The sequence below is a fragment of the Lissotriton helveticus genome, chromosome 1_1, assembly GCF_964261635.1.
Source record: "Lissotriton helveticus chromosome 1_1, aLisHel1.1, whole genome shotgun sequence".
In the NCBI taxonomy this organism is placed as follows: Eukaryota; Metazoa; Chordata; class Amphibia; order Caudata; family Salamandridae; genus Lissotriton; species Lissotriton helveticus.
The window spans coordinates 1,866,439,755-1,866,467,724 of NC_136057.1; the positions used below are offsets into that span (position 1 = coordinate 1,866,439,755).

Genomic DNA, 27,970 nt, shown 5'->3' on the forward strand with positions numbered 1-27,970 from the left:
GCACTATTTTTCCAGCGCTTGGTTATGAGTCGTTTCGCAGTTATCAGCCCTAAGTCCCAGAACCTCGCCCGGATCTTCGTCTGTTTTGTTCGCTTAAATAAGCCCAACAGGCAAGCTTCCCATGTGCGTGGCAAGCTACCTCCCGTCGCCGCTGCCAGTGTAATCGTCACCGAGGTCCAGTAATCATGCAGGGAGGGGCACGTCCAGAGTATGTGTAGTAGTTGTGCGTCCACAAGTCCGCATCTGGGGCACGCCGATGAGTCAAGGCCAAAGTAGCGGCTGAGTTTATCTGGAGATAAATAAGCTCGGTGCACTATATAATACTGTATGAGCTTGAAACGGGAGTTGCGCTGTACATTCTGCGCCCCAGCTAGCACAAGTGCCCATTCTTTATCGGTCCAGTCCTGTCCTCTATCTGTTGTCCACTTGTCTCGCAAGCGCTGTGACGAGAACTGCGTGTGCATGCGTAACGCCTGGGCGAGCCAGTGCACTATGCTGCCTCAACTTCCCTCATAGTAAAGGTTTCGCCCTGATACATCAAATTTGTGAATTTGACTTCCCCCACTAGAGAGGTCGAAGCATATTGGGGCTTGAAGTGATTGACCCAGGCTGTTACTGAAACATGATTCTGGGGGCGCTCAGCATGGCCTCCAATAGGCCATTTGTAGATATTCCAAAACAGCTTAGGGTCTTTGGAAACGCATGCCTCCCTCAAATCCTGCCATCTTTTGACTTCCCAGGCTTTCTTGGCCTTTAGTTGTGTAACCTTATAAAGTGTTCTCATTTCCCGAACCTTAGATGGAACACCCCCCTTGATAGCTTTCCCTAAGGCCTCATGTGCCATCCGGCATTCATCATTATACCATCGACCCTCTATCTGGGCAGGCGTTTTGGGCTTCTTTCCCTTCTTTTGTATGTGCGTAGAAGATTAAAAAAAGCGGTGTGGGTACTCTCTATTCTGTCATGGACTCCTATCTGTAATACCCAGCCCTCGAGCTCTTTAGTAGTGAGTGGCAGACTTTGCGGTATATTATCTAACAGAGTTGGGAATTCTTTTACCTGTATCCACTTGAGTCTCCTTAAGTCATTGGTGGGGACAACCTCCCCAATATGATTGCTATCCCTTAAATGTGCGTCTGACGTAAGACAAGTCAAAAACACAGAACAACAAAGCGGGTTGTGGTCGCTTTCCAACCTGTCGGTGATCTTCATGTCCTCCACCAAAGACCAGAGACTCAAACTTACCAGGACATAATCAATTCTACTAGCAAAGTACCCGTTGTTAAACGTTGATGCTCTGCCCTATCTGATTTAGTGCGCCCATTCAAAGCCCTGAGGCCTCGTTCCATACAGATGCTATTTAACTGGATAGCCACATCGGTCCACTTCCTAATAGGCAACAACTCAAGCGATGGAACACACCACATTCTAACTTCTCTTGATGTTATTGGTGGGACATAAAGTTCCTTAGGCCATATGGTGATAGGCTAGTATTTTGGAAATTGTCCACAGGTCATAATCTCTGACTTTGTGGTATTGAGCTTTTAGATGGTTATTCTTCACTGGATGTTTGTCACAAAGGCAGTCATTACGTTTTGAATTGTAGAGGTCTTCCTGGTTATTCATTTTAGGTTTAAAGCATTTTTATTGCAGTTTAAGAAACAGGGAGAAACAATACATACAATGAATACAGTCATCGTAAGAACAAAACGCGCAATCTTTGCTCCAGAAGCGCCATCAGAATTCCATGCAGTACCATCTGAGCAATTGTAGAGCCTCAGTCTAGGTGGAAGCGCCATGATGACCAATTCCAAAACTAACTCCCCCACTCAACTCCCCCCCCACCATGCCCTCCCCCCAGAATAACCATCCCCCCTCCCTCCCTTGTGCCGAGCAAATGTCTTACCCAATCAGCACCAACGCAAAGGATCTAGGCCTCCCATCGCGCCCTACCTCCATTTCAACTAGGCAATCGGGGACGTCCGTCTTAGCAGCCTAAGGTATCGGGGACAAGTAATTTCTTTAAATTCCGATTGTAGCAGAGTGTGGAAAGGTTGCCACAAGTCCTCAAAGCTGTCCACCTCGCCCACCACCGTGAGGGACAGTTTCTCCATTCCCAGAACGTGCCATAACCTGTGCAGCCAACCTATGGTGGTAGGGAGGGTGGTGGAGCGCCAATATATAAGTATGTTTTGGATCGCCGAGCCCAAAGCAATCGCTATCTGTCTGCCCCTCCTGGACCGTAAAGGGTACATCAAGCCATTAGGTAACCCTAGTAGGACATAGGCTGGGAAACGGGGTAATTTAATGTTAAAGCACTGGTCTATTTCGTCTAGAACCTCCTTCCAGTAAGGACTTAGCAGCGGACAATCCCACAAGATGTGTGTAAGCGTGCCAGGCTGTCCGCATTCGCGCCAACAAGTGTTTGGGATGTTATGGTTCATGTCATGCAACCTCTGAGGTGTGTAGTACCAGTATGTGGAGATTTTAGTAAAGGTTTCGGTGAGCCCAGTGTGGTATGCTGAATGACGTGCCCGGTAGGAAATATCGTCCCATTCCTTGTGACTCAGTTCCCTCCCCAACTCCCGCTCCCAGCGAACCCTCCCTGGGTTATGGATGTGGTATATCGTCCCATTCCTTGTGACTCAGTTCCCTCCCCAACTCCCGCTCCCAGCGAACCCTCCCTGGGTTATGGATGTGGTAAGTGGGGGGTTGTAAGAGACGGTACAGGTCCGAGATGAGCTTGGCGTCCGATGAACACGTCGCCAGCCACATCTCGTATGGGGTAAGTTTCCGGTCAGCCAAAACCCGTATTGGCGGTTGGAGCGCCCAATGGCGTACCTGTAGATACCAAAGCGGGATTTGGGATACGCACTCTCCGTTTACTGATTTGTTCAAAATGTCTTTGTAGGTAGGTGGTGCCCGTGGGGTAAAAACCCCTGTACTAGGATTGCGATACAAATGTGTTGCTTGCGTTGCTCCCTTGAGAACCACGTCTCCCCAGAGCACTCAAAAAATATTTCAATAAAGTTTTACTGCTTGTAATCAGAGTTCATTGTATTTTTATTCAAATTTTCATTTTATCTTTTCTGAACATAATATTGGTCTTCTATTTCATGGTAATAATAGCCCATGTGGCCCAATGCATTTCGGGCGTAGCCCTTCCTCAGGGGCCTTGTAATTCCTTGTCTGCCGAGTTGGGTTCATTAAAAGGACGATTGCCGTGCGTGTAGACGAGTCATGAAATGGTTCGATGGCGCGTTCAATGCTCCTCGTTTACCGGCGTACCTGTAGATACCGCATACGCTCAGTCTCGGGCAGGTGGTAGTCCCGGCGGAGGTCTTCAAACGACACGGCTCCCTCCGGGCCATATACGTGAAACAGAGCGCAGCATCTGGCTGTCTGCCAGAGCGCGAAAGCGCCAGGCTCCATCCCGGGTCGGAAGTCAGGGTTCCCAATCAGTGGTGTAAGCGGAGACGGGAAGGTGGTAAGTTCATGCGTAACATTCACGGCGTCCCACACGAAGCGGGACCTGCGTGACAAAAGACGCATAGAGATTGGGGGGGCGGTGATTTCTGCGCATGAAGGGTACCTCTTGTAGGGTCCTGCCCGCCACAGCCTGGTCCTGAAATAGCCAGTGTCTGTCTGATTCCCATTTGCTCCACTCCACCAGATACCGTAGCTGCGCCGCCTGAAAATATTTATGCAGGTCCGGAATGCCAAGTCCACCAGACTCGGGTGCCAGCGTGGACAAGGCCCTCCTGAGTCTGGGCTTGCGGCCCTGCCAGACAAAGCGGGCGATGTCGGACTGAGCCTGTCTTATCCACCCCTTCGGTGGTTGGAGCGGCAGGGCTCGGAACAAATATAGCACCTGCGGCAAGAGAGTCATCTTTACCGCAGCGACCCGTCCCAGCAACGACAGCGTGCCTTTGCTCCAGCGGGAGAGCTCCTCCTTAAGTTTCTTGCCCATGGCTGCGTAATTAGCGGTCACCATGGCAGGCAAAGAAGGTGCCAGGAGTATGCCCAGGTACGGGACCAGATCCCTAGACCATTGCATAGGGAATCGTCCTTGCAGCTCAAGTCTCGTGGCCGTGGTGAGAGACATCCAGGGCCGCCGACTTTCTCATATTCATCTTGAAGCCAGCAACCGCGGCGAAGGCGTCCATCTCGGCAACGCAAGCGGGGAGCGCCTCCTTCGGATTGTCAAGCATCAGGATCACATCATCCTCATACAGACTAATGGCGTGGATGTGGCCCCCCATCCGGACGCCGGTCACAGACGGGTTTCGGCGAATTCTCTGGGCAAACGGCTCCATGTATAGAGTGAAGAGTAGCGGGGACAATGGGCACCCCTGTCTGGTACCCCTCCCTATCACGAATTGGCCGGAGCTGCACCCGTTTACCCGTACCGTCGCGGCGGGAGATTTGTAGCAATTAAATATGAAGGTGCGAAATTTCTCTCCCACACCCAATTTGCAGAGCACTTTCTCAAGGTAAGGCCAGTGCACCCGATCAAACGCTTTCTCCGCGTCAACCGAGAGCAGCATGCGTTCCCCGGGTATACGGGAGGCTTTTTCTAGGACATGGACCACCCTCTTAGTATTGTCTATCGTTTGGCGGCCTGGAACAAACCCGGCCTGATCTGGATCCACCAGGCCCGGCAAATATGGTGCCAAACGTGCCGCTAGGATCCCCGTATAAAGCTTGAGGTCAACATTCAGTAACGAGATCGGCCGGTAGGAGTCGCATTCAGTCCGGACCTTCCCCGGTTTGGTGATAACTGATACTGTCGCCCGTAGCAAGTCCGGGGGGATAGCTCCCGGCTCAGCAAAGGAGTTGAAGAGCCGTGTCAACAGTGGCGCTAGCTCCTGACAAAAAGTTTTGTAAAAAAGGGGGGTGTAACCGTCGGGTCCCGGGGCTTTTCCATGTTTGAGTCGCGAGATGGCCGCAATCACCTCCTCCGGCCTAATGTCACGTTCCATGTATTCCGCCTGTTCCGGGGTAAGGACAGGGAGGTCGACCGACGCTAGATAGTCATCCTCGGCCAAGGCCGAGGAGGGCGCGCCCGCATATAGGTTAGCGTAATAGCGACGGAACCCGTCCGCAATCTGGTGGTCCTCCGAGGCCAAAGTACCGTCAGGAAGGGACAGCTCTTTAACCCGTTGGAGTTGGTGTTTCACCCGGAGTTTGTTCGCGAGTAGCCGGCCGCATCTGTTGTCGCCGCCAGTGTAATACGCGTGTTTCAGGCGCAGCGCCGCGTACTCCGCCCTGTCCATATCGAGCGCGGAAAGAAGCTTCCGGGCTGCTTTGAGTTGCCTCCAGACTCTGGGGGCCCCCGTCCTCTGATGCATCCGTTCCAGTTCTCGTACCATATTCGTAAGTTCGTCCCTTTTCTGTTGACGTTCCCTATTCTCCGCGGAGGAGATGGCGATAAACTCACCCCGTAGCACCGTCTTTAGGGCAGCCCATTGCGTCGCCCAAGAGGTATCCTCATTCTCATTATGTGTCCGGAACTCAGAAATCGCGTCACGTATCTGTTTCACGACCGTCTGTTTATGTAAGAGGGTATCCCGTAGACGCCAGACCCCTCGTGAGGGAGACATCGGCGGTATTTGGAAGGAGCCTGACACTGAGGCGTGGTCAGACAATGTAAGGACCCCCATATCGGACGCTGTCGCCAGCGCGGCGACCGGTCCTGTGACCAAGAGATAGTCTAGTCTAGCGTATGTTCTGTGTGCGTGAGAGTAGTAAGAATAGGCCTGCGTGGTGGGGTGTAGGCGCCTCCACAAATCGTGCATATCAAGATCCCGTAAGCGAGAGGTACTCAGCTGTGAAAATTCCCCTGTGTGTGGACGTCGCTGCGCAGATCTATCTAAGGAAGAGTTAAAGACCATATTCAGGTCCCCCCCCAATGATTATGTGCCTGTCCGGTGTAATCGCGATATCCTCCAGGGCTGATTGTAGAAACAAATCTTGGCGATCATTAGTGCTATATATTGAGCCCACCGTGAACAGCAGTCCCCCCAGCCTAACCCTGTAAGCTAGGAGCCTCCCCTTCTGTTCCGCCACTTTGCAGAGGACCTCCCCTCTAAACTGTCTAGACACCAAAATTGCACCCCCTGCCGTTTTAGTAGTCCCTGAGGAAAAAAGCTGTATCGGGAATTTGGGAGACCTCATCCAGAGACAATCTCGGGCCAAAAGATGAGTTTCTTGTAAGAGGCAGATGTCTGCCTGGGTGTTTTCTAGGAGGGACAACATTGCTCTACGCTTGATCGGGTTGTTTAACCCCTTCACATTAAGGGTAACAATCTTAAGGGCCATGAATATACCGTGAAGTATCGCTTAGTGAACCCAAATCAGTAGGGAAAGCGGGGCAGACAAGCAATACGGGTCGGAACAAATGCGTTAACCGCGCAGCATGCCATTCTGAATTCTGTACCTGTTGAGGAAGGACATGGCAAAAACAGCAGCAAGAAACGAAAGCACAGCACAAACCCCAGTTCCCTCCCCAAACAATCCTCAACCAACCCTGAGAAAGAGATGCGAGGATAAAGCATGCACAGCAGCAAGACGATTCAGCCCAGCAGAAACCCTGTACCCCTCCCATCCCCACCCTCCAAACATCCCCTGAACTTCCCAACTCCCCGCAACCCCCCCCTCCCCCCTCAACCCCAGCCCCAACTGCTCAAAAAACTCCATTGTCCCAGTCTGGTCCCTAACGGACTAGTCCGTGGAAAAGTATTTGAGTGGACGTCCAGCCACCACCTAAGCCCTCTCTGTCAAGTTTCTTGCCCATGGCTGCGTAATTAGCGGTCACCATGGCAGGCAAAGAAGGTGCCAGGAGTATGCCCAGGTACGGGACCAGATCCCTAGACCATTGCATAGGGAATCGTCCTTGCAGCTCAAGTCTCGTGGCCGTGGTGAGAGACATCCAGGGCCGCCGACTTTCTCATATTCATCTTGAAGCCCGCAACCGCGGCGAAGGCGTCCATCTCGGCAACGCAAGCGGGGAGCGCCTCCTTCGGATTGTCAAGCATCAGGATCACATCATCCGCATACAGACTAATGGCGTGGATGTGGCCCCCCATCCGGACGCCGGTCACAGACGGGTTTCGGCGAATTCTCTGGGCAAACGGCTCCATGTATAGAGTGAAGAGTAGCGGGGACAATGGGCACCCCTGTCTGGTACCCCTCCCTATCACGAATTGGCCGGAGCTGCACCCGTTTACCCGTACCGTCGCGGCGGGAGATTTGTAGCAATTAAATATGAAGGTGCGAAATTTCTCTCCCACACCCAATTTGCAGAGCACTTTCTCAAGGTAAGGCCAGTGCACCCGATCAAACGCTTTCTCCGCGTCAACCGAGAGCAGCATGCGTTCCCCGGGTATACGGGAGGCTTTTTCTAGGACATGGACCACCCTCTTAGTATTGTCTATCGTTTGGCGGCCTGGAACAAACCCGGCCTGATCTGGATCCACCAGGCCCGGCAAATATGGTGCCAAACGTGCCGCTAGGATCCCCGTATAAAGCTTGAGGTCAACATTCAGTAACGAGATCGGCCGGTAGGAGTCGCATTCAGTCCGGACCTTCCCCGGTTTGGTGATAACTGATACTGTCGCCCGTAGCAAGTCCGGGGGGATAGCTCCCGGCTCAGCAAAGGAGTTGAAGAGCCGTGTCAACAGTGGCGCTAGCTCCTGACAAAAAGTTTTGTAAAAAAGGGGGGTGTAACCGTCGGGTCCCGGGGCTTTTCCATGTTTGAGTCGCGAGATGGCCGCAATCACCTCCTCCGGCCTAATGTCACGTTCCATGTATTCCGCCTGTTCCGGGGTAAGGACAGGGAGGTCGACCGACGCTAGATAGTCATCCTCGGCCAAGGCCGAGGAGGGCGCGCCCGCATATAGGTTAGCGTAATAGCGACGGAACCCGTCCGCAATCTGGTGGTCCTCCGAGGCCAAAGTACCGTCAGGAAGGGACAGCTCTTTAACCCGTTGGAGTTGGTGTTTCACCCGGAGTTTGTTCGCGAGTAGCCGGCCGCATCTGTTGTCGCCGCCAGTGTAATACGCGTGTTTCAGGCGCAGCGCCGCGTACTCCGCCCTGTCCATATCGAGCGCGGAAAGAAGCTTCCGGGCTGCTTTGAGTTGCCTCCAGACTCTGGGGGCCCCCGTCCTCTGATGCATCCGTTCCAGTTCTCGTACCATATTCGTAAGTTCGTCCCTTTTCTGTTGACGTTCCCTATTCTCCGCGGAGGAGATGGCGATAAACTCACCCCGTAGCACCGTCTTTAGGGCAGCCCATTGCGTCGCCCAAGAGGTATCCTCATTCTCATTATGTGTCCGGAACTCAGAAATCGCGTCACGTATCTGTTTCACGACCGTCTGTTTATGTAAGAGGGTATCCCGTAGACGCCAGACCCCTCGTGAGGGAGACATCGGCGGTATTTGGAAGGAGCCTGACACTGAGGCGTGGTCAGACAATGTAAGGACCCCCATATCGGACGCTGTCGCCAGCGCGGCGACCGGTCCTGTGACCAAGAGATAGTCTAGTCTAGCGTATGTTCTGTGTGCGTGAGAGTAGTAAGAATAGGCCTGCGTGGTGGGGTGTAGGCGCCTCCACAAATCGTGCATATCAAGATCCCGTAAGCGAGAGGTACTCAGCTGTGAAAATTCCCCTGTGTGTGGACGTCGCTGCGCAGATCTATCTAAGGAAGAGTTAAAGACCATATTCAGGTCCCCCCCAATGATTATGTGCCTGTCCGGTGTAATCGCGATATCCTCCAGGGCTGATTGTAGAAACAAATCTTGGCGATCATTAGTGCTATATATTGAGCCCACCGTGAACAGCAGTCCCCCCAGCCTAACCCTGTAAGCTAGGAGCCTCCCCTTCTGTTCCGCCACTTTGCAGAGGACCTCCCCTCTAAACTGTCTAGACACCAAAATTGCACCCCCTGCCGTTTTAGTAGTCCCTGAGGAAAAAAGCTGTATCGGGAATTTGGGAGACCTCATCCGGAGACAATCTCGGGCCAAAAGATGAGTTTCTTGTAAGAGGCAGATGTCTGCCTGGGTGTTTTCTAGGAGGGACAACATTGCTCTACGCTTGATCGGGTTGTTTAACCCCTTCACATTAAGGGTAACAATCTTAAGGGCCATGAATATACCGTGAAGTATCGCTTAGTGAACCCAAATCAGTAGGGAAAGCGGGGCAGACAAGCAATACGGGTCGGAACAAATGCGTTAACCGCGCAGCATGCCATTCTGAATTCTGTACCTGTTGAGGAAGGACATGGCAAAAACAGCAGCAAGAAACGAAAGCACAGCACAAACCCCAGTTCCCTCCCCAAACAATCCTCAACCAACCCTGAGAAAGAGATGCGAGGATAAAGCATGCACAGCAGCAAGACGATTCAGCCCAGCAGAAACCCTGTACCCCTCCCATCCCCACCCTCCAAACATCCCCTGAACTTCCCAACTCCCCGCAACCCCCCCCTCCCCCCTCAACCCCAGCCCCAACTGCTCAAAAAACTCCATTGTCCCAGTCTGGTCCCTAACGGACTAGTCCGTGGAAAAGTATTTGAGTGGACGTCCAGCCACCACCTAAGCCCTCTCTGAGCCACCCCTCCCCCCCCCCCCCCCCCGAACCCTCGCACCTGCAATGATGATGAAGCTACTATGATCTCCCCCCGGAGTCCGCTCAGGCCGTCAAGGCCACTTCACCAGACGACGTATCTCTGGACGCCTCCCGTATGGCGCTGTCCATCTCAGCCCTAATCGTAGGAGAATCCGGTCGCGGAGACGGGAGCGCAGGTCGCCGTCGTCGGACCGTCTGCCATCCCTCCCTGGAGGCGCGGCGGCGTCGAGGCGTTGAGACATCGTCGTCAGCCACGGTGAGACCCAGCACTCCGCAAGTGTCCTGGAGGGACGGAAGCTGATGCAATGTTCCGTTCCAACAGAAGATGAGCCTGAAGGGGTGTCCCCATGAGTATTGCGTGTCGTGCTCCCGCAGAAAATCCGTGGCGATCTTGAAGGACTTGCGTTTCTGCAGTGTGATCGTCGATAAGTCCTGAAACAGGGCTATTTGATGACTCCGGAAGCTCACTGGTTGCTTCCATCGTGCTTTGCGCAAGATTCGTTCTTTCAGGGGAAAATCCGTTAGATAGGCCAAAATGTCCGGGGGGGGGGCGCCGAAGGCCGGCGTGGCGGGCCCACTCTGTGCGCCCTGTCAATTCTCACCGGGAAGTCCGCGGGCTCGCCTAAAATGACACGGAACAGGTCCCCTAGGTAGGCTGCAGTGTCTTCTCCCTCCTCCCCAGATGGAACACCGCGAACTCTGATGTTGTTGTGCCTGGACCGGTTCTCGAGATCCTCGGCGTGGGACTGGAGGTCAATCTGCTGTTCTTGGAGCCGCAGGACCTCCTGCTGCAGATGCGCAATCTCCTCGTCCCGGGATTGATTAGTGTCTTCCACGGTGGATACTCTTTCCCATAGCGCGTCGACCTCTCTCCGCACCTCCCGGACCTCCCCGGCCACCTCCTGCTTCAACGTCTGGAAGTCCTCTCTGAGGGTGCCGAACAGCGATTCCAGGAAGGACCTGGTGACCGGGGGCTCTCCCCCTTCCGCACCCCGGGAGCTAGTGGGGGGGCTCGGGGCTGGTTGACTCCGGTCCTGTCTCGGTGCCCCTTTGCCCAGCATTTCGGGTAGGGTACGCTCTCCTTTCTTGCCCCCTCTGTTGTTCGACATCATAGGAGTGGGGGTGCGTCGCGGGGGGGTAGCCACAAGATTCCGCTGGGCGCGGTGGCACCGAGATCGGGGGTCGTGCCTTCTCGCCTCTCTCGGCGTCTTGTTCAGTTCGAGTCAGCGGGACTCCGGGGCTCTAAGGCGTCGGAGGGGGCGCCACGGTCCCCCTCAGCAGGTGCCCAGCCCAGCTGCGCGGGAAAGAGCAGAGTCCAGGAGTAGCAAGTGTTCCCCCATTCGTCCAGGGCCGAGTGACCACGTCGGTATGGCCCGGTGCTGGACTACGGGCCGGTGTCGGAAGCGCCTCACCACGAGGGCTTATGAGAGGCACACTGCGCCACAGGGAGGGGCAACACGGGCCGGACCCCTCCTGGTCGAGCTCGCCGTCTCAGGCTGCTGGGGCAACGTGCGGTGGGTCCCAGGGCGCCCCTCGCACTTGGCGATGCGTCCGGTGGGGGACCGGCTCCACCGCGCGGTCCCGACACCGGGAGGGGCCGGGGGGACGAGGGCCCGACGCGAGTCTGGGCCGCCGGCACGTAGGTCTGCTCCGCTGCGCAGGCCGGGCACTAGTACTCCGGTTCCGGGTAAGGCAGGCTCCCGCACTGCACGAGGGGGCAGCCGGGCCCCCCCGCCGTCCTTTGCTATCGGCAGTCCCACCTCTGCACGGGGGCCTTTGGAGGAAGTGCAGGAGCGCCGCTCATGGGTAGGCCTCGCGGGCCGTTCAATCCCTGGAGTTGCGTGGCGGCCTCTCGCCGGCTCCTCCCCCGCCGGCTCCTCCCCCGCCGCAGTCCGGAGGGGAATCTTCGCTCCACTCGGAGCCTCCGCAGCAAGCCACGTCGGCGGCCTGGGAAAGGTGCGTCGTCAGGCCGCCGGTTCTCGTCAGCGCCCCAGAATGCCTGTGGCTGCGTTCGCGGGTCGCAGTTTCCGGTCTCGGGCCCTCGCCGAGTCCGCAGCTCACATCGGCCCCAGGGATGTCCGAGGCGGGGCGCCGCGCTGTATTTACGGGGCCACCAGGGGGTCCAAACCGCCCCGCCGCCTCCTCAGCCGCGCCGGGTCTCTCCGCACTTGATCCGGGGGAGATCGGCGGTGTAGAACGGCTCAAGGGCTCCGGGGTCTCGGGAGCTCGAGACGAGAGCGTCCGTTCAGCCCTCCATCTTGGCCATCTGGTTATTCATTTTAAACATGATTTTGGTGTCATCTGCACAGTTGTTATAGGTGAAGTTGACTGATTCAATCAGATTTGGTATCAGGGTTTGTTAGATGTTTAATAATAGGGGGATGTGATAGACCCCTGAGGGACACCACAGTGTTGTTTCGGAGGATCTGTTGTGAAAGGTGGTAGGTAAACAGCACTGTGCCTGTCTGTAAAATAAGAAGCAATCCATTTTATAGTATTTTCTTGGACTCCGAGATAGTGAAGCCTTTGTAGTAGCATGAGGTAGTGGACTGTAGCAAATGCAGCTGATAAATCAGAAGCAACAAGGCAGCTACTCTATTCTTGTCCACTGTGAGTTTTAGATCATCCCAGATGGACATGATGGTTCACTCTATGTCTCTGCCTGATCAGAAGTTGGACTGTTGGTCTGGCATATCTGTCTGGCAGGTAGTTATATTGCTAAGAGTCCCAAAGATGGATTTCCAGAACTCTTGTATGTTGGGGCAATACTAAGCTCGATGAATAAAGTCAGTCACTAGGTCTTAGCAGTGGCAACACATGGGGGCAATATTTCGATCTGTCTTACTGAGCTTCCTTGCTTGGAAATGATATAGGAATTTATGTGTCTCTAGTTTATGGAATTCCGTCTATCTGCAGCAGTAGAGCAATGTGTAATAATCAGTTGGGAAGGTAATGTCTTGGTGCAACTGCTCTGCAACTGGACATATCACCAACACAGTTCTCAGTAAACATTAACTATAGCCTGGGCACTGAGTGTTTCTAGTTGTTTGATGTAATCGTGCTTTGCAACGGGACAAAGGTGAGTTGTTAACAGATGAAGGATGAGAATGAACACTTGGCTGATGCATATAGTCGGTAGTATAGGAAAGTGTGATATAGTGAATCAGATTCTCTGTCAATAAATTATTCATTAGTAATGTATTGACCTTCCTTAAAACAGTCATCCACGCACCTTAGGGTTTTGGCCATCAGTATTTCTTTGGCAGCTTTCTCCGTTGTCATGGACAGTAAAACATTATCTGCTGGTTGTTGATTAGGGGCATTTGCAAAAGCCCGGCCTTTCTACTAGTTTCCCACATGGCCAAATATGTGGTTCGTACTATGTGCATTTGTTGTACGGGTCTGCGAAGTGAAATGAAAAGTAAAGTTTTTAATTTACCAGGTGCAATTTCTGTCCACCTACTCTTGAACCTTCCTCAACAATTAACCATTTCTAGCCATCTCGCCACACTTCCTTGGCTCCCTGTCACTTAGCTAACACTGTCTAAGTCTTTGCGTATGTCATTGGCTATAAATATCATGGGCCCTACACATCTGTTATCCCACTTTCCGCTTAAAAATTGCTGGAAACCTAAGTTACTGCATTCAGTGCTAGAACACGCTAATGGGTAACCATGTGCTCTTCAAATATCTAAAATAAATTCTTGAAAGCTAATACTGGGATTATGTACCCTGTTTCTTGATGCAATATATTAACTTTGCTGCTGCATGTGGGTCTGCTTCGAGCGCTGAGCTGGATCCTAAGGATGCCCATGAGAAGTGACTTCCCCGTAATCAGGCCAGGAGATGAGTACAGCACCGGCTGCTTGTTTTAGAGCATCCTTCGGTTTGAAGCATTAGATGAATATTGAAGATTTAAGCTTTTTCCAGGATTGCTATTGAATTAGTTACTAAAGGTGACGTGACTGCAAAATAGAACCCTTTTGTCATAGGCTGAATTTTTTGCAGGCAGTAAAATAAGGATGAGGCGACTATTGCAGATACTAGCGATTGGTTAAGGTTTGTCTGATAAAGATGAATTCAGGCAGTCAAATGTGAGTCTTGTAGATTTATTCAAGGAGATAGGTCTCTTCATGAAAGGGGTCCTGGAGCAACTGCTAACAATCAGAATGCAGAGCTTCAGTGACTTCATGACACATTCTAACTACTGGACATTCTAAGCCAAAGGCTTACATTACCACAGTTTGTGACAAGTGGTTTTCAGAGACGCAAGGTAGGAGTTTGATAAGTGAGATGCTTTTGCTTTCCAGACAAAAGATGACAAATTCATGATGGAGGATTTAAACGCCATGGCAGAACGAGCTTCTCTAGGCAGTGTGGTGAAGGGAAACCTGGCCCAAGCTGTTGAATGTTTGGAACTGATGTGTGAAAGGGTGCAGCAGGGTGCAAAAGGCAAGTTGATACGTGAACTTTTAGAAATGCACAGTTATTTTAACCAAACCAATACTGAGTTGTCATATCATTTGGTCCTTGGTTTTCAGTTTGTTTTCCACCCAACTTGATTCAGGTCTTTGCGGAGAGGTGTGTTTTTTTTACATGTGGAACTATTATCTCAAAGTACAGATGTATGCCAGTTCTCCATGAGAATAGGGCAGAATGAGAATCCGAAATGACAAGTTGCCAAGTCTCAGGTGAGCGCCTTGGCGGTCTGTCAGAGGCTGCGAAGCGAGGCGTTGCTATTAAAAGCCATCAAGCACCTTGCCTAGCTTTGAGCCATTGAAATAAATTCACTCTAACCCTATTATCATTGTGTTTTACAGCCCGTTGGAACTGCATCCTACAAGAAGTTTTTAGCTGTTGTTCCCGAGTAGCTGGATGACGTTTGCTTAAAAGTGTTTCTCTTTTGCTCATATTCCCTTAGGGTTCTGAGCCTGAAACTGGCGTCGCCATGGAGAAGAGTGGGAACATTCAGCTGGAGATTCCCGAATACAGCAATTCGGTTCTGAGCCACTTAAATCAACTGCGCATGCAGGGACGTCTGTGTGACATTGTGGTGAATGTGCAGGGGCAATCGTTCCGTGCACACAAGGTGGTGCTAGCGGCCAGCTCGCCCTACTTCCGTGACCACATGTCATTAAACGAGATGAGTGCTGTCTCCCTCTCTGTCATCAAGAACCCCACCGTGTTTGAACGTCTCCTCTCCTTCTGTTACACGGGCCGGATCTGCCTGCAGCTGGCGGACATTATCAGTTATCTGACTGCTGCCAGTTTCCTGCAGATGCAGCATGTCATTGACAAATGCACGCAGATTCTGGAGGGCATCCACTTCAAAATCAGCACTGAGGACACAGAGCAAGAACTTAGTCACCCAAAACCTGCAGAGCGACTGCCTGATTCTCACAGAGTGAGCCAGAGCTTGAGCCCACGTCACAGCACCCCACGTGGCAGCCGGCATGGTCAGGTCAGCACAGTGCTGGACCTCCGGGAGCTGAGCCCCCCTGAGGAGTCCACCAGCCCTCAAATAATTGAACAGAGTTCGGACGCAGAAAGTCGTGAGCCAATATTGCGCATTAACCGGGTAGGACAGTGGTATGTTGAGACGGGGGCAGCTGATCGCAGTGGGCGGAGTGAGGACGATGTGCAAGTAGTTGATGGGATGAGAATCAAGAGTGAGAACATGGAGGAGTGGCTTGGAGTGGAAAACCAACCATCTGGAGAAGATGGGAGCAGTGCTGAGGAGGTGACGGCTATGGTGATTGATACCACGGGCCATGGATCTGGGAGTCAGGAGAGCTATGGACTGGGGTCATCTGGAATCAAGGTAGCCCGGCCAACTAGCAGTGAAATGGACAGGTGAGTGTGCATTAGTTTTTATCCACACACAATATTGACTTCCGTTTGCAACTGTGTTCTTTCATTTTAAAAGAGGAACTATACGTCTGCGTTCATTATACAACTTACTAAAAGCAGTCCACCGCTGGTTGTACGATCGAGTTTCATGTAGCTTGATAACATAGTAATGTAGTATTTTGATTGGAAAAAATCATGACGCTATTAGACTTTTATTAATTGGACAAGTGTACAATGGGACCCAGTCCTTAATAGGACTACGTGTGAGTGAGTCATCTTCTCTGAATAAATTAGCAAATGAGCAGCTCTGCTTCTTGTGAGTAGATAAAAAAAAGCGTGTACATTCTGCCATTTTGATATAGGATAAAAACCATGTGAGATTGTCCTTTGATTGGATGATAAGTAGGGGTGGGCGGTAAACTCTGCTCCTCAGGCGGAGTTTTGCCAGCTCCGCTTAGAGCACAGAATTCTGGAAAAACTCCGACAACTGCAGCGTGGCAGAGTTTCTTCTCGTGCATGTCTCGCCGACGTTAAGTTGGTGAGCGCGAGCGGGAAAACTGCGCGCTTATCCGCCTCCTGGCAAGATTTCTCACCGTGGCCTGCCACTGAAGGTTGCTACTGCTTGCGTTGAGAAAGCTGCAGCTCGAATAGAAAGTCAAGTTGAGCGTTGGAAAGAAGCACCACCCTCTTGCTCGCCACGTGGTGCCATTTGCGTTAATTGTACAACACGGGACAAGCTCCTGGAGCAAAAAATTATTGTGAGCAGCGCGACGGACCCAATTCTGCCGCACGCAGAACTCAGCTGAATCTCGCTGGGTTTTTAGGTAGCTCTGCAAGTTCCGCCCACCCCTAATGATAAGCTTGTGTAGGTGTATATTCTGTGTTTTTATCGAAATAATGTGTGACGGCGCATCCTACGGTAGACATAGTGATGTTTAGTGTGATAGGATAAGAGGATAGATAATGTACGATTTTCACATGATTGGATATAAGCAGTGTGAGTGAGCAGTGAATGGTTAAGAGGAAGCCATAAGTTTATTATTTGTTTGGATGTGCTATATGTAACTCAAAATAATGTAATCCTTTCATCTTTTTTTATAACAATATATTTTTATTAAGTTTTCATGGTACATACTGGGCCATGGCCCTATGTATACATTTTGAAGACAATATATATCAGAAATATCATTACAAACACAAAATTGTAACCCCTGCATAGCCTGCAGGTAAAACAGCGAAAACATTGCGCGGTTGGTCTCAAATCCCACAAGTCTAATTGGATGAACACACAAATGATTTTATATTGTCGTCCGGGTTGTTCAGTGTCCAATAATATCAGGGGAACGTGTCCTATCAGGGGTCCGGAGATGGAAGGAGGGTAACTCTATGCCCCTGTAAATCGAATCCTTTCATATTTACTACTGAAATAACAGAGGGCTATTCAGTTTCCTGAAAACCAAGAGACTATCGATGTTCCAAGGTAGGAAGTACTAAAGCAGAAATAAGAAAAGCCCTTGCTCCCTTTACTAAAATGTGACATGATCACAAGTTATTGTTGGCAAGTTTGACAGTGCAAGAAGGAAGTCCAAAATTGTAATTTAGAAAGAATAATTATAACTCCATGCTGTGTATTTCTTTCAGGATTTCTATTGACTTGATGTTAGCAGCACCTCCCTGTACAACCTATGTCTGTGACAGTAACTCCAAATCCCACTTTTTACATTCTCATGATTCACCACCTATCTACTGTAACCTTCCTCTTCCCTTTCCTCACACATTTCATCACAATGCGGTTTGTGTAGACTCGCTCATGTGCCTGATGGATGTTTAACAAAGGATGGTAGGACACGCACAACCAGATACTATCAAACTATCAATGTTATTAACAGTGTGGTGTGCTACTGGGGATTCACTTTCTAGTCCCAAAAGTGTAATCCCCTCAGGAGATGTCCCCCAATGCACAACCTCAGGGTCCAAATAAAATTGGGTAAAAGTTTAACCAAAAAATATAATAGTCCGCCACTTAGGCCAATTCGTACAAGTTGTGATGTTTATTCACATCAACATGTAGGTTTCATATCACATTCCATGTTCAAACCAGAATACATCAATCCCAATGCATTTCGGGCAATTTAGTGCCCTTCATCAGGGAAAAACATCTGCAGTGAAAACAAAATGGGAACACTCTTATATGACATATTAGAAAATAAAACCCCTTTATCAGTATATACAAATTTCCCAGAAATGTTTCATTAAAAAGAACCAATCATGGTAGTTTTTAGTCGTTATGTGATTTTATAGAAATTGATTCTCGTTACTGCTTAAAAGTGGTGAAATTAACGCACCATGTACTGCCTGTTGCTTTAAGTATCGGTCTCTTTAATTTAATGTTGGGCGCATAATGTTAGTTAGGTACATTAGAGAATAAAATGATTCCAATTTTGTGCAACAGTATTTCTCCAGGGCAAGAATGAGAAATTTCAAACTGTGCCCAACCTTGAGAAAACGTAGAATGTGACACCTCCGAAAACTGAATAATGTGTGAAGCTTATTCTCTCTCATTTTTTTCTGAAGGTTCATTTGTTCATCAAAACACAACATTTATTTCATATAACAATTATACTGTACAAATTAAGTATAGTATATACTCTGATTATAAAATGATAGTTATATAATATTAATAGGGTTGAGAAACCTTAAATAAAATTATTAAGAATCTGATTCAGCATATATCCTGACTGTAGGCTGCCCTCTCAGTTGCCACTGGGTGGTCTAATAATTGACCTTCAATAAAATCCCCCTTATCCTGAAAGTGAATGCTTCTTAGTTTTTCCTCTCTGGTTATCAGCTTTCTAGCAGTCATGTCCGCATACAGTGTAAAAGTCAGTTAACCAGATTTGTCATAAATGGCTGACCACTATTCCTGTAGAGAAGGGTTCCTTGCTCTCTGCCAACAGTGTTGCCCACCTGGTTCATTCTGAGCATTCCGATCTATCCCACTTTACTCCTCAAGTAGGTGTGACATAAAAGTAAAACATGTGCAGTATTGTTGGGGTGTAGGATGCACAAGCATCAGGAAGTGGTGCACGTCAATTTTTTCCCCTGTTTTAACCTGTCATCTACCTTCTAATTAATTAAGCACTTAAAACAACCTGTTAAAATTGGTGATGTATCCTTCATGAATTCAATTAACAACTGAGAATTAATGCAAGATATCCTGGATCAGTGGATCAGAGGATCAGAGGGTGTTTTGTGAAATTGTATGAAATCTGTAGAAATGTGAAGAAGGTTGAACGTTTGAGATTGACAACTCTTGCTTCACTACTTCAGATGCCTGAAAGTTGTGATCAGTTAAAAAATAACCATCTGCACGCTGTGATTAAACCGTGCCCCAAGGATTACAAAATGAGCCAATGAAAATTTCTGGAAAGTTCAGGGGTTTGGAATTTAATACAATATCTACGTGCCCATGGGACAGGTTTATTTTATTTATTTATGAAATTTTATATAGCGCAAACTTGACCCCGAAGGATATCTGGCTTCATAAATGGACTTGTCCTCTAAACAAACCTACTTGCCCGTTTGGTGCCAGGTAGTATGGTGAAAAAGTATGGCAGCAATCTCATTAAAGAGCTCTGATAACCTCTCTAATTATGCCAGCCCTGATGTTTGAATACCAGCAAATCACTGATTTAGCTACCTTCCCGCAGATTTACATATTGGGGAGGTAGCGGTTAGCAATGGTTTTAGGGTTGGAATGCCCTATTGAGTCTGTGCAAACCTACTAACTTGCATGTTTTAGGGGTTTTCACCAGCTCTCCTCTACTCATTTCTCATACTGAGAAAGTTTGGAAATGTATTCCTGATCAGGGCAGAAGTGGAACATATTCCAGGGTTGTGAAAAAAAGAAGTTGGAGGAATAGTGAATTTGTAAGCGTTCATCAGATTTTCGCATTAGCAAATCTACACATGCATATTTGCTTGGGCTAAAATGTAGCTCACAGATATTTTCTATGAGGACCATTTCCTGGTCTATTTCTGTAAATTCATAAAATCCGTACATCTGCACTAATGCAAGGACTTATACCATGGGGCAGTTTTGTGACTTTCTTTAAGACTTGGGCCCCTAATTAGGTTTGGCATCAAAGAAGACATTTTTTTAAAAATTAATATTCTCTCTCTAGCGGCTAGCTTCACTGCGAGTGAAACATTCTGCTCTTTCACAAGGACGATATTGACACACAAAGTAGTTTTTTTTTCAATATCGGGGACTACTGTGGCAATGGGTGCATTTTAGGACCAAAACATATTTTTGCCAATGTTTGTTACAAGGGTGAGTACCAGGCAGCTCCAGCACCGTTATAGTTTTATTGTAACCAAGGCAAAAGACGACATATATTGACAAAAACTAAAAGGCTGGCCAGAAATGTCAGACCTAATGTATTTGCCAATGCTGGTTTATTTTCATGTTTCCCATAATCTTGTTGAAACTGGTTGTACTGATTTTCCGTTCTGAATATTTTTGGAAATATTTTTGGAAATACTAGCATGTATCAGCACATTTTACTATATGATGCTTCAAAAAAAGTATTCCAAAAATGTTGCAGTAGTTTAGCAAAACATTTTATTCCTAGTTACATTTTTGTTGTGAACATTTAATTGTGAAAGCAAAGAACCAGCCATCTTGCTTTCAAGCTTCTGCAAATGTTTGCATCTAATTCTGAGAGCATTATGTGTTGCCTCATTTAGTTAATCTTTGCAAACGTGTGCACATATTTTTATACTGGAACCAATGTCAGTAGTGCAGTCCGCGCTTACATTTGCCTAGAGTGCTTACCATAATAATTAAGAATCCAAAGATACACACACTGGCAGTGAGGGCTCAAAGCAAGGGTGCACTGATGTATTGGCAAGACAAATTATGTTAGCACACCTACACTCTCTACTTTCTGTGGTCCCCTTGCCCCAGGTCCACGTCAAAAGAAAGTCCAACTTTAGAGGAAAAAAAAGGAGCATGGCTAAATTGGTCAAAACTTTTTCTTTCAGAGATTCCAAGAATAGTCGTTTTCATTCCAAAACTCATTCCATCCAAATAATTACTTGGGAGTCTTGCGTTTCATTTCAATCCAATTGTTTTATTCAATCAATGTTATTCATCAAAAGTTGTCAACTTAGCCCAGCCAACGCGTTTCGTCCAAAAGGACATCATGAGGGCTCTAGATTCACGATTTGAGTCGCTATACTCTATTCATCCTCCAATTTAGTATGTCCGGGTGCAGCATACTCTAAGGCCATGTGTGGCTTCGTGTTTCCTTGGTATTCTTTGGAAAGGATGGACACGAGATGAGCAGCGGTTAGGAGGCCAGTATGGACTGGATGTGGAGACTTGAAGCACGAATACCAAGGGAACACGAAGCTGGCAGTCAGAGTGTTAGTGCTGCAGTAGGGAGGGCCTACTTGACCCAAGGACAAAATAAGTATGAAAACTTGTTGTCTTTGTCCCCAAGCAATATGTCCTGGGCGTCTGGATATAGGAATTGAACACCCCTGCATGTTGGAGGTTTTCCCTGTGTATGTCGCTAGTTTGAACTGGAGATAGCTTAAAATATCTTGTAATTGCAGCATAGAAATGAGAAAAGCGATTAGTGTAAATTAAATTTCAATATAAAAAGTAAGATATCTCAATTAAATAGCATTTGGCGACGGCTAGGTGCCTAAGAGATGCCAAAAATAGATGGAGTTCAAGGGGGGTTGTGAACGTAATCAGTCTTTTCACTAAGGCATCTCAATAGTGAAGCTGTCTGCTGAGAAGGGCAGCACTTCTCTTAACAAAGCAAGCTACCGCAAACAAATGTCTTATGTGGCTGCTTGTCACCCCAAAAAAATGCCTTGTTTAATTCGCTAAAAAAGCAATTAGGGACATAAAGTGGTTGTATGTGAAACAAATAAAGAAATTTACATAGGATGATAATTTTTATCATTTTAATACAATCATGGAGTTGTCTGCATTCCTCATGAGTGTGCAAAAGCTACACAGTTGGTAGCAGTTAGCTTTAAAGCTGGATGCCATTAATTTGTAGTAAAGTAATTGTTTACATCAGTGCTTCCCAATTGGTTTAGTACCAAGGCCCAGTTTTTAGAACGACAAACGTGCGCAATCCACCTAGGTTTAATGAACATGAGATGGAGGAGATTTTTTGATGTAATAGTAGACATGCCTTAAAAGTTATTTGAATTACCAAAATAATATACTCTTTACAGTTGTTTGTGTTCCTCTCTTAACAGCAATTGTCTGTAAATGTCACTTCCTTGACCACAACCTTCAATGTGTCTTTATCTGACTGTGGCAAAGTTATTGATCTGCCCATAAACGTGGCAGATGGTTAACTGCACTGGAGGTGGAAAACTTTTCTAAGTGGAGTGGTGGACTGTGGAATCTGTTATCTAAAATCACAAAGATTCTAAAAGATCTTTGCCTTTGTTGGGAATTGACTTACATAACAAGGCGTGTCTGGGTTTGTTCACTCTTTTATTTCATAGTGACTCTTAACAGTGCATATATACAGAGTCTCGTCTATCTTTGCTCCTTTTGACTGGCGTCGCGGGTCGACCTCTGAAATCTTCCACGTGGCGGGAGTACCTCAGGAAAAAGATACCTGGGTGAATGGCCTCTTCGTTGGTCTTGGGGTCGCTGGGTGGTTAGTGATGGGAGGGGTTTACACCTTAGTAATCCTTCACCAGTGCCAGGGTGTTTTTCCGTCCGAGCTCATAACTCTTTTCCTTCTCCTCCCCCTCTAGTTAGGTTTTACGTCGCTTTATAAGCCCACCTCCACCTTAAATCCTTTAAGCGGTCCCTTACCTGTCTTAGCCACGCTCCTCCTGGAACATGGCTGGCTTCTGTGTGGGGTCTTGAGTCTGGTCCCGTTTTCTCACCCACTGCTGTGGCTTCCACCGTAGTCTCCTCTTGGACTGAGCCGGGCCTGCTACTCCTAGCGTCCCTCTGACTGGAGTCGTCTTTCCGGATTCTATACCAGGTTTCAGCTGGGATGTCTGTTTCATGCCACGCGACTGGTGGCATCTCCTCCGGAGGGGGCAAGATGGCAGCCGCTCAGTAGTGGCTGAAGCGGAGCTGCGGTGAGGCTCCCGACTGAAGGAGCGAAAACGGACGTGTAGCGGCAACCAAAAAACGTCGAAAAACGCCGACCTGCTGCTCACCTCACTTTGCAGGATCTGGAGGCAGAGAAACAGTTGGGGACCCCCGGGGGCATGCTAGCAGCTTTGTCCTGCCGCGGATCGGCGGCTCGTGTATTGCAGGGGCTGGTGGCTGCACTGACTGCTCTCTCTCCCGGCTCGAAACGCCGCGGCTTCAGGGGAGGGCGGAGTCATCTACAGAGACCGCTGTTGCTGCGGGAAAGCCGGGAGAGGAGACTAGAACGCCCGAAGTTGAAGCCGTTTGGAAGCTTGTGCAGGCGGCAGAGGGGAGGCGGAGCGCCCAGCCTGATAATGGCCCCAAAAATAAATCAAAACTCTAAAGCGGCATCAAAGAAGAAAAATCTCTGTGAGGATGGCGCTGTAAAGATGACAGCTGTGCAAACGCCGGAGAACCCCAAGGAGAAGCACAGCCTATGACCCGGACCCGGCAGGCCACAGTCTCAATTGCGGAGATGCTCGCAAAAGCCGGTAAGGGGAAGGAGGCAGCCGGGGGTACGCCTGAATTGGCAGAACGGACTTTGGTTGTGACTGAGACTGCGGCACTTCAGGTACCCCAGGTTGTGTGCAGCGAGACGGCCAATTTGGGAAATGATGCAAAAAAAGCTGCTATTAATGCTAATAATGCTAATTTGGAAACCGATGCTACCCATATCGAAGTCGAGGCGTCGACGCAGGGCAAAGTGGGGGTGCTCGAGGGGCCAGAGAAAGGAGGGGGGGTCAGCGCCCTCACCGAAGTTCAAGCAGTAACTCTAGGGGTAACATCTGACCCCCTAAATCAGGCGCAGGCACAAGCTCAGTCACATAGACGGTATTGAGGCTGGTGGAAAGGAGCCTGTGCAGCTGAGTCTGGGTGAGCCCACCGAGGTAGAGGGAGCCGGTGCAGGGGAAGCGGCTCAAAGCGAAGCCTTCTTCTCAGCCTCTGACGGCCTGAAATGGTCTGAGGAGGAGGAGGAGGGGGAAGCTCCCTGGAGGACTCTGAGAGTGAGCCTGAGACGGATCATCCTGCAACCGCATTGAAAACATCAGTAGCTGCAGCGAAGGACTCGAGAGACCCCCGATGTGAGCTGAGCTGAGGTCACTCCGCCTCTGTCTGTACAGGACAGCCCGGGCATTGAGAGAGCACAAATGTCATTATTAGAAACAATCCATCAAGAGATCATAGCCCATAGAGAATAGACACGCCAAGAGAATCGCAAATCACAAGCAGCTATGAGGAAAATGAGGGGCGTGGTTAGGAAGCTGTCTAAGGCCTGCATTAATACCGGGGACAGAGTATCAAATTTGGAAGACAGGATTGTCTCAACTGAAGCTGAGGTGGAGGTGGCTGTGGCCAAGGTTAATGCGCAAAGCTCTCGGGTTGTACACATTCAATGGAAGCTCGAGGAGATGGAGAATAGGCTACGTAGAAACAACCTGAGAGTTCTGGGAATCCCGGAGGGGTCAGAAGGGTCCGACATCAGGTCATTTATGATTAAACTTTTCGAACAGGCCTTCCCCGAACTAAAGAGCTGGAACTGGTCTAAAGAGCTGCAGAGAGTCCATCGTACCCCCTTCAAGGTCAGAAAGAGTATGAAAGAAGGGGACAAACCCAGGGCGATTTTGATCTTTCTAGGAAATTTTATTCTGCGACAGGCTATTTTTGATTTAGCAAGACCTAATGCCAAACGAGTTTGTGAGGGGTTTTCATTCTTCGTGCGGCCAGATTTCTGCCACACGACGGTAGAAAGACGCTGGCGCTTAAGCATGATTAAACAATTTCAGGACAAAAAGATGCAGGCATTTCTAATAAATCCTGCGCAGCTGAAGATTATTAATGAAGGGAGGACATTGTTTTTCTCATCCGAGATCAAAGCAAAGGATTATTTGGACTCCATAGGAAGATAAAATGACTAATATCTGTTAGGACGACTGCCGTACTAATAAGCGTTGGAATGGGCTGCTGGCTTATGGTTGTTGTTGCTGAATTTATTGTTTGCCTTTTTGTAGACTTATAATTTTTTCGAGCTCCAAATGTTTGCTAATTTTTCGGTGTAATGAAATGGTAGCTCTCCCCGCACGCACCGTAGTCCATCACACGCTCAGACCGGGTCTGAGCGCCTCACAGAGTAGGGTGGTTGGGGGGTGGCAGGGCAGGGGTAGGGGCCGGGCTGGTTGCAGGGGTGGGTGGTTGGGTGGGGGGAGGGATGGCGGGGATGGGGTGGGAGCTGGGGTGGAAAAAAAGGAAAGGAGGGAAGAGTGCAATATCAAAAAAAGTACAAAAAGAGCAAATGAATGTAAAAAAAATACTTGATCAGTTTCTTGATGTAGAAGATTATGTTCAATTAGATGTTGAACATTAGAATTTGTACAATGAATGTGGGCGGTCTAAATGATTGGCAGAAAAGGCAAAGATTAGAATATGTGGTGAAGCATAACAGAATAGACTTTCTCTGTCTTCAGGAAACCCATCTCCCCTGGGCTAAGAGAAATCTATTATTTTTAAAAGGATTCGACCTGGTGGCATGCTCCACTCAATCCTCAACAGTTAGGGGAGTGGCCATATTAGCAAGAAGCGCCCTGGGTAAGGCCAAGAAAGTGAGAACTGACAGTAATGGTAGATGGGTAATCGCCGAAATGGATCTTGGTTTTACCATTTGTGTTATCTACGGCTCGAATGATGATGAGCCCAACATCTTTGATTATTTAGAGGTAGAGCTGGCTAGCTGGCCTACCCCCTTAGTTGTAACAGGAGATTTGAATATTTCTTCAGATTGGGGTGATGGAATATTTTACACAGGACGGAAACCTAGAGTTTTTAAATCAGTCCAGGCTCTTATCAGCTCACATGGGCTTTTGGATGTTTGGCGAACTAAAATACCCCAGAATCCTGGCTACACATATTTCTCAAACCCAGCTCAGAAGTATTCGAAACTAGATTACCTCTTCATCTCTTCTTCAGAAATAGAGAAGGTAGAGATTATTAAACTCCCAAGAGCGATCTCAGATCACAACCCGCTGTTGCTCATATATGATCTGGGAAGAGTGGAGAGGTCAAAATCTTCCTGGACATTTGAAAGGAGATTGCTGGCAGATGTTAGGTTTGTAGATCACTTGAATAAATGGGCGGGAGAATACTTTGCAGCAAATTGGTGGCATCTCCTCCGATACTCGCAGTCTTCCTAGTCCTTAGGAACCTCCAGGATTTGAATATCCAGTCCCTTCTTCATCGGCTCCTATTGGCAGGAATGCGGGGGCCATCTTTGTGGGCGTCATCTTTGCGGGCTGAAGGCAAATCCAGGAAACCCTCACCCTTAAAGGAACCGCCGTAGCTCTTCCTGTGTGTGGCAGAAGTAGTGTGCAACATAAGAAAAGGCACAGCATGAACCGGGAGGAGGTCGGGCTCCACATCCTCGGGCCATCATTCACAGGGAGATTAGGGACCTCGTGACACACCTCTTCAACAGACTTTTCCCGATCAGGGAAAAAGGGTATACGGGACAGAAAGTCAGCATTACCATTTGCAGAGCCTTTCCGATGGCGGACCTAAAAAAGGAAGGGCTGATGGGAGAGGAACCAACGGAGGACCCGGGGATTATTCCCCTTATTCTGACTCATCTATAGCAAGGGCGCAAGATCTGTAAAGCGCGTAAAGGAGGACCCCCCCAAGTAATAGCAGAGTTTTTCAACGGCCCATTTGATTGCCAGACACTCCTTCTGTATAATGTGGTATAACGTTCCAGAGGAAAGAGTTTCCAACTAATAAACAAAATGGGGAACCCAACGCCATAGTCAGAGAGTTGGGAAAGAACTGCTCCCAGTCCCAAATCTGATGAAAGTTTTGTTGAAATTTGAAGATGCCAATATGGAGCTGGATGTTATTGCTCTATTTAACTCAAAGAATGCCCTTCTGGCTTCCGGAGGGGGTTTTGTCAGATCTCTGTTCTTCACCTCTTTTTTTAGATGGTCGGTTATGGGAGTTGTAATGTCTGAATAAGCTTGTATAAATCTATGATAGTAGCCCCAAGAATGCCCTGACTTCTGGCTTAGTGGTAGGAAAGGGAGTCTTCACAATGGCTTTGATTTTATCCTTCTGGTGTTCTATGACTCCCTTCCCCAGGAGATATCCCAGGTTTCTCACCTTTTGGAAGGCCATTTGGGATTTCTTGGCATTAATGTGAAGTCCCGCGGTTTCTAATGCTTGGAGCACTTGTCGACAATGTGCGAGATGCTGCTTCTAAGAGGGGTCTGGATATGCAGAGGTATACTTCTGGTGTTCCTGAAGGATTTTGTTCATGAGCCTCTGAAACGTAGCAGGGGCTCCGTATAATTCAAAGAGGAGTACTGTAAACTCATAGAGACTATTGGGTGTGACAAAGGCGTTTTTTTCTTGATCTTCCTTCTTTAGCGGTGCCTGCCAGTAACTTTTGGTTAGGTCTATGGTAGATATATATTATGCCTCTCCTAATCACTCAATCGGTTCGTCTATTCAGGGAAGTGTATAAAAGTCTAATTTGGAAATGGAGTTGACAGCTCTGAAGTCAATACAAAATCGTATTGAGGCATCCGATTTCGGTACTATGACTATGGGAGACAACTAATTGCTCTGTGAGGGGCATATGACATCCATTGCCAACATGTCTTCTATCTTGTCATCAATAGCCTTCCTTCTGGCATCGGGTATTCAGTAAGGTCATTGCTTTACCACCTTGGTTGGTGACTATCATGTGTTCCACCAGGGAGGTTCTACCAGGGAGGTCTGAGAAGATGGCAGAAAAAGGATGTTAACTGTCCTGTATTTGGGATGCCTCTTCCGATGTTAAGGTCTCGTTGATGACCAACTGTTCTATAGTAGGAGGACTATTTGTGGGAGGGGTTTAGACTAGGTTGGTGGACCTTGGAGGGGGTCCTATCCATTTCTTTAGGTTGTTAATGTGGTACCTCTCGGTTCTTCTAGGAGTCATTTGTACCAAATAGGATGTCCTTCGATTTTCCCCACTGTTTTATACAGACCTCTCCATTCTGTTTTTGCAATAACTTCTCCTCTTCTCCGCAGCCAACGCCCATAGTCTACCCCTTCAAGAGGCCTTGTAAGCGTCCCAGGTCACTCCAGAAGCTGTGGATCCCCAATTGTGCTTGAAAAAAGCTTCTGTCTCTCTATTTAGTAACTCAATAACTCCCTCGTCCTGCAATATCGTGCGATCGAGAGTCCATCTTGATTGTGTGCCCGCCTTACTGATCTTTAGTTAAAGCATCACTGCCGAGTGGTCGGACAGATGAATTCCTACATGGTCAATCTGCTGTACAT

The 27,970-nt window shown here is 48.7% G+C and overlaps 1 protein-coding gene across 2 annotated transcripts in view; it reads left to right on the plus strand.

Annotated features, from left to right (window-relative positions):
- The window catches only part of ZBTB37 (zinc finger and BTB domain containing 37), a 119,716-nt gene that overhangs the window by 7,059 nt on the left and 84,687 nt on the right, over positions 1-27,970 (plus strand). For both annotated transcript variants that reach the window (XM_078641834.1, XM_078641844.1), the window contains exon 2: positions 14,546-15,477. In XM_078641834.1, the coding sequence (XP_078497960.1) occupies positions 14,573-15,477 (905 nt within the window). In that variant the 5' untranslated portion in view covers positions 14,546-14,572. The remainder of the gene's footprint in view (positions 1-14,545; positions 15,478-27,970) is intronic.